Raw genomic sequence first — 7,015 nt, 5'->3', positions numbered from 1 at the left:
AATTGAGATCCAGCATTTTCAGCAGACACGAAAAATTGGGAATGCATCATAGGAAAAGAGACCTAGTTCTCATCGTCAAATACCCACAGATAAATGAGTAAAAGACCCGAATCAATGTTATCTCGTGTATTTACAAAGGAAATGGCCCTCGAAAAAATATACATAGGTACCCCAGACTTGGGTGTCACCATTATTCAATTTAGACTGATAGATGACATGTTACATGAATCACCAAAAGACCAAACGGTACTATTACCAGGTTTAGATAAAGGATTGTGTCGGGTTCGATTTCAGCCCGGGGGGGATTTTATCCTGAACGGATAATGTTCGTTCTCGGAACGGCTGGCTTTCTCCTATCCTGTCTTCCTTCTCTCTTCGATTTTGGGACGAAAAGACCTCAGCAGTTATAGTTCCCTCTGTCAAACCTCTTTAAAAAGGACCGTGTTGTAATATTGTTTAAATAAAGTACTTAAACTGCCTATTTAGGTATGAAAATAAAGTTTATCTCAATCATTTTGATAAATCACGAATCTATCAGAACGTAATTAATGCGAAAGATGAATCCTTTAGCCCTTCGCTGCACCGTGAACCAATTAAGTCTGGTTTTCACAACCTTAGAATTGAGTTGGGATTAGGTTAATAAGCTTATATAAAGGCCCATTCGCACTAAAATAATAATAATAATAATAATAATAATCTGGTGTGAACATCACACGACTTCCCTCATCCTATTGAATGATGCTTATTTTGGGTGTTCTTGTTCTTATAGCCAAACTTTTACAATATCTCTAACCGCTCAGTTCAGTCATTTCATTTTTATCAGGACGGAGTTCGTTCTTTAGGACGAAGTCCGTTCTATCAAGCTGAAAAACGTTACAGTCGATAACATACGGATTTGTAGTCCCGACCATCAGACGTTCAAAGTTCAAACTATTTTTGATTCCTCCTTTCAAGATCAATTTTATTCGACATGAATGGGACCGGGGAGCATTCCAGGGTTAAGATTAGGAAGAGCGTGGGAATCTCGTTGCGGTATTAGCGTTTCGATGTTCAGAACTTTAGAACTTCGAAACTCGTGATGAGAACTCTTCAACAGGTGATCAGACTGGTACTCAAATTTCAGGGAAAAAATCATGAAATCAATTGTAAAAGTTATCTTAGATCAGGAGGTATTTAAACAGATATTTATTTCTCATTTAATAACTCTGCAAGACGAGTTTTCGCGAGGAAAATGTGACTATTCATTTCGTCATTAAAAAGGAATTTTAATAAAATTGTGTTAGGCATAGGTACTTGAAAGCTCGTCACAAAAATCGTTCACCTGTTAATGGGTACACCTGGACAAATATTGAGACTTGATGGTGACCAACCTCCAGAAGTCCAGATTAGAAGTCTAACGCGTTAGATGGGTATACCATTCAGGTTGGTTCTTCATTTAATAATTTTGTGATATACAATATACGTAGATAACAAAAAATAATAATAATAATAATAATAATAAAAATAGGTAAATAAAATAATAATAATACGAAGATACAATAGTACATACTGCAACAGTACCTATGTATTCTGCTTTTGACCCAATTATTATGGGTACTTAACCTAATTATTTACCTGAAGATAAACTATGGGATAAAAACGTGTTAAATCTACGCAACTCTCGGATTTCTACGAAAATTTTCTTCGCTCTCGTTTTGTGCTAATTCGCTAATCTTGTTAAACTAAAGGAAAGAGAATTAAGATGATGAAATTAGATAAAAAGGTAGAAGGGTAGGGACTAGGAACTGTAGGAAGGGAATGTTGCAAGGAATAGGTACTTCGAGGGAAAGGTATATGCAATCAAGATAATACCCGAGAGGGATAGACTTTGGTGGCTGCAAATGTCTGAGCTCAGCACAATTAGATTAGCTTTCTTGTCAGACTGATGGATCACTTGCATTAAAAGGAATTTTCATTATGTTAAGCATAGCTATTATGTACTTTGCTTGTCACAAATGCCACTTACTATACTCTGATAAATTTTTGGGTGGAACCACCAACCTCCAGATACGAAGTCAACACCGAATTTATAAAAGTGTAGGTAGACAGCTAACAACTATGGGATCAAATTGGGTATTTTTTTTTTAACTTTTAACATTTCGACATTCTGAGAAGTCAGACTGTGTGCTTGGTTATGAACTAACGCGAAGAAAAGTTCACCAAAAGGTTCGCAGACTCTTAAAGCAAAAATTCTTCCATTGGGAGATTCTTAACGCTTTTAAAGTATACTTTTAAGTACTTTCTCTGATTTACGTACGGTCCTTTCCAGGAAATTGCTACTTCCATCATAACTTTCAACATGAACATCATAATTTCCAAACTTTTCTGTTCCCCAGGTGCTCACATTAACCCTTCTGTGAGCATTGCTATGGCGCTGACGAGGAACATTAGCCCTTTCAAAGCCATGATGTTTGTGGCAGCCCAATGTGGAGGTGGGATAGCTGGGGCCGCTTTGCTGTATGGGTAAGTTTGATTGATTTTTGATATTTTTACCTAGGTATCTTGGCTAATCTCTTTTCTTCTTCCTCTTCTCTCCATAGAAGTTGGACTTAGCTTGGGGTTAACTTAGGGGATGTGTTGTTGGTGTTAATTCTATTTCAGAAAATAAGGTAGAATTTATTCATATTCAATGCAATTCAATTCTTCTTCTTCTTTTTTTTCTTCTCCTCCTCTTATTTTTTAATTAAAGGTCGCGGAGTTCAGTGCATATTATGGTGAGGGTACCATGACAATATTTATCAACGATATCAGGATTTCAGGCACATAATACAAAAGGGGGTTTCTACCAACCGATTTAAGACTGAAATTTTTACTTGCAAGTGCAGACATAAATAAAAAAATACCGTCGTAGGGGGATAGATTGCCCATATAGGGGTAACTTTTCCCATCATTGAATATAAAATGTGGCGCCATCTCACGAATTTATTTTGAACAAAAAAGATTTTTTTGGGGGGGATTTTTCTTGTTTACATTATGTCGGACCCGTGTGAGGTGCAAAAATTTGAATTTGTACGCTCAGTTCTCGTAAATTTCAGAAAAAGTGGTTGATTGTTTTTTTTGTGAAAAATTGTGTCTGAAAATTTCTACTTCCTCTTTACTTTTTTCGTTCCCTTTTTTCCATTGAAAAAATACACTTAAAATTACTTTGTTTGACGAAATTTTTTTTGGTCTGTATGATTTTTTCCCCTTCTTTTCATTACAGGTGTTTCCAAACGGGTATCTTTTCTCAAAAACGAATAAAACTCACTTTTACAATGTCCTATCATACATGGGGCAAAGTAACCCCAGCTATGAGGTTACTTTGCCCATGACTTTATGTAAAAAAAAATCGTAGAAAAATAAAGGATCAGGTTAAAGTACATATCAGTCTTAGAAATACATCCCTTTGGCTACAATATAAAATAATCCACTCTTAAATATGTTAAATAATAAAAAAGTTGTGACTGATTAAAGAAAAAAATGCTTAAATGTTGGGCAATCTATCCCCCACTTACGGTAATCGACTTTAAAAGAGAAGAACGTTGAGGACGAGGAAGAGGAGGAGGAGAAGAACCAGAAGTAAAAGAGGAATCAGGAGAAGAGGAGGAGGAGAAGAAGAAGAAGAAGAAGAAGAAGAAAAAGAAGAAAGAGGAGGACAAATAGAAGAAGCAAAAGAAGGAAAAGTGAAGGAAGAAGAAAAAGATGAGGAAGAAGAAAATGGGGTTCATTTCAAAAAGAAGCTATTCAGCAAGAAATTTATCGGTTAAAATTGAATATCAGAAATTTCTTATCAGGTGAAAAAGCTCATGAATAAAGCCTCTTTGGAATAAGGCGGAAATAAAATATGAATGTAGGGTGAATGGCCGTTCCTTGGGCATAACGAACCTCGGTTCATTTTTAATAACTATTTTGTGGTGCTACCTAGCGCCCAGCGGCATATTCTACGTATATAAGTAATTGGAAATTTCACAGATACATATTACATACCTATTGGACTCATTATTATAGAAACTTACTAAAATGAAATTTTGTTTTATTGAGCAAAATTTACAAATAATTATCATAGGTACATATATATGCACAAAATGAACATAGGTAGGTACATATTAAAAAAAAAGTACAAATTAAAAATGTAGAATACATTTTCAAAATAAAATTAATTTACATAATTTTACTAAAATTATGTAAATGTGCTTACATAAATGTAAATCATATTATTAAAGGTTAATAGATCTAATACCTAAGTATAAATGATAATACATGCTATTGACAAAGAGTTTTCTACTAGGTACCTACTTACTAACCATATCAATGTTTTTACCAAGAGTTGTTTGCCATCAAATGTTTTTAACAAGAGCTACTACCGTTTAAATAATTTACTTACCATATAAATTATAGTGACAAGAGTTAGGTAGGTAGTCACCAAATAAATGATATTGATGACAAGAGTTACTTACCATATAAATGATATTGACAAGGAATATCAGGAGAGATACAGAGGCCCCCATAACCTGCCGTACAGGCAACGAATCTTTCAGCCCGAAGAACTGACCATCGATTCTGCCTGTTATTGACTGAAGCAGAAAGTAATAAATAAATATTTTAAATCTAATAAATTATATAAATAAAATATTTTCAATAGGTACAAAAGCTATTCTTAGGCTTTATTTAGTCAAGAAATAAAACAAGAATCAAGATGGTAAGAATAGATGACTGAAAATTCTCCTGAGATGAATATATAGTTATGTAGGTTATTCATAATATAAGTTTCATGGCCCAGGCTCATTATTTACTGTTATTTCCCATTTTTGTTCAATTTTTTTAGGCGGGCCTTCGCGGGCCGCAAAAATGAGCTCGCGGGCCGAGGGTTGGACAAGCCTGGTTTAGATCCAAACGACAGTACCTATAGGTAAATGGGGTGATTCCAATTCTAAATATCTCGTAAAAAAATGTCGCTCTGAACCTCTGAAAAGAACTTTTAAAAAACAAACGTAATAGAGAATGTCAGTAGGTAGGTATGTAATTCCAAACTCTTTTTTTTATAATACCCCCGGGGATTTCCAGTCTTCGGGGTGGGGGGAATATCCAATTTCACCAGAAATAATACCCCCATCATGTGTGGTAATATGAGGAAGGAAATTATGGTTTGAGCACAAAATCATGGCATGTTTTATGGCACAAGATGAGAGCCAATACACGCCTGTAACGCAGATATGTACTCCTGAAACCTGACACCTAAGACAAACGAGCTGAGAAGAGACAATTTATTTTCGCAGGCACATCATCAGGAACGCAGGCACCCACCCAAACACCAAATACCATAAAAAAAAGTAGATTTTTTTTTCCAGCAATTTTTTTACGTTAGGAAAAAGGATTTCCCTCAGTTTGCAGAGAGGTAGATTTTTTACTCCGCTAAAATATGACTGCTCATCTTTTTTTTTTTTTTTAAAAATATATTTATAACCATTTATTTATTAACATAAATCATAAACACAAATGACAAGTCATCCATCAATCTGTTGATTACCTGTACCTATACCTATATACTAGTAGCGCGGTCAAACTTTCTTGACTTGGCGGGGCGGAGCGCTACCGCGCTCCTTAATAAGACTGCTGTAAGTTTTGAAAGCTACGTATGTAGGTAGGTACTAAAAAAAGAGTAGATAATAACGTAATACTAATAAAAGCAAATCAATCTTTCAAGAAACTTTCTCTTCAAGCTCACCTATCCATCACATCTTTTTTCAGTCTCTTTTTGAAGTCTTCGGAGTCCTCTCTCCCGCGCTTTTTCTCGATGTTGTTTTCGGCGACTATTTCGTCGTCCTTGAACTCCTGGTAGTCACCAATATCACCTCGGTCCCCGCGCTCGTCCTTGAACTGAAACCAATAATAAGGGAAATGGAGGTATTAAAAACCTATTAGTATACTTGAAGAAGTCCTACGCCAGCCTAGTTAGCTTAGTTGGTAGTGCGTCTGCCTTGTAAGCGCTAGGCCGCGGGTTCGATTCCCGCCCGGGGCGGATCTCGTAAAAAAATGTCACTCTGAACCTCTGAAAAGAACTTTTAAAAAAACAAAGGTAATAGAGAATGTCAGTATGTAATTCCAAACTCCTTTTTTTATACCCTCGGGGATTTCCAGTTTTAGGGGTCGGGGGAATATCCAATTTCACCAGAAATAATACCCCCATCATGTGTGGTAATATGAGGAAGGAAATTATGGTTAGAGCACAAAATCATGGCATGTTTTATGGCACAAGATGAGAGCCAATATACGCCTGTAACGCAGATAGGTACTCCTGAAACCCGACACCTAAGACAAACGAGCTGGGAAGGGACAATTTATTTTCGCAGGCACATCATCAGGAACGCAGGCACCCACCCAAACACCAAATACCATAAAAAAAGTAGATTTTTTTCCAGCAACTTTTTTACGTTAGGAAAAAGTATTTCCCTCAGTTTGCAGAGAGGTAGATTTTTTACTCTGCTAAAATATGACTGCTTATCTCTTTTTTAATATATTTATAACCATTTATTTATTAACATAAAAAAATCCTAGAACCAAATAAAGAAGATTTGAGGTATTTCAGGCATGTGAAGAAGTAGGTACCTCCTAGAAACTAAATAAGGAAAATCGAGAAATTTTCGGTCCCCACGCTTGTCCTTGAAATGAAACCAAATAAACAAAATCGAGGTATTAAGTAACTACATATTAGTACTTGAAAAAGTCCTAGGAATCAAATAGCAAGGGAAACGAAGGAGCTTGAGAAAATCCTAGAACCAAATAAGGAAAATCGAGGTATTTTAGGCATTTGAAGAAGTAGGTATTAGAAACGAATTGATAAAAGCGGGATGATAAAATTGGATCAGTAGGTAGGTATAGGTACCTACCTGAAAAAGTCCTAGAAACTTATAAATAGCATGGGTTTCTGGTCCCCCATCGGACGCCTCCCCGGGTGGCGGATAGGGGAACGCCTCCCAGATATGGGTGGTACTGGTGA

General features: G+C 35.9%; 1 protein-coding gene across 1 annotated transcript in view; it reads right to left on the bottom strand.

The window, feature by feature from the left end:
* The window catches only part of LOC103514898 (adenylate cyclase type 3-like), a 24,057-nt gene extending 19,459 nt beyond the window's left edge, over positions 1-4,598 (bottom strand). The window contains exon 1 of the mRNA XM_026827739.1: positions 4,476-4,598. Coding sequence (XP_026683540.1) covers positions 4,476-4,526 — 51 coding nt within the window. The 5' untranslated portion in view covers positions 4,527-4,598. The remainder of the gene's footprint in view (positions 1-4,475) is intronic.
* Positions 4,599-7,015: the final 2,417 nt, after the last annotated feature.

The sequence above is a fragment of the Diaphorina citri genome, unplaced genomic scaffold (assembly GCF_000475195.1).
Source record: "Diaphorina citri unplaced genomic scaffold, Diaci psyllid genome assembly version 1.1 scaffold1242, whole genome shotgun sequence".
NCBI lineage: Eukaryota > Metazoa > Arthropoda > Insecta > Hemiptera > Psyllidae > Diaphorina > Diaphorina citri.
The sequence above is the reverse complement of the archived record's forward strand: the minus strand, read 5'-3'. Positions and strand labels throughout refer to the sequence as shown.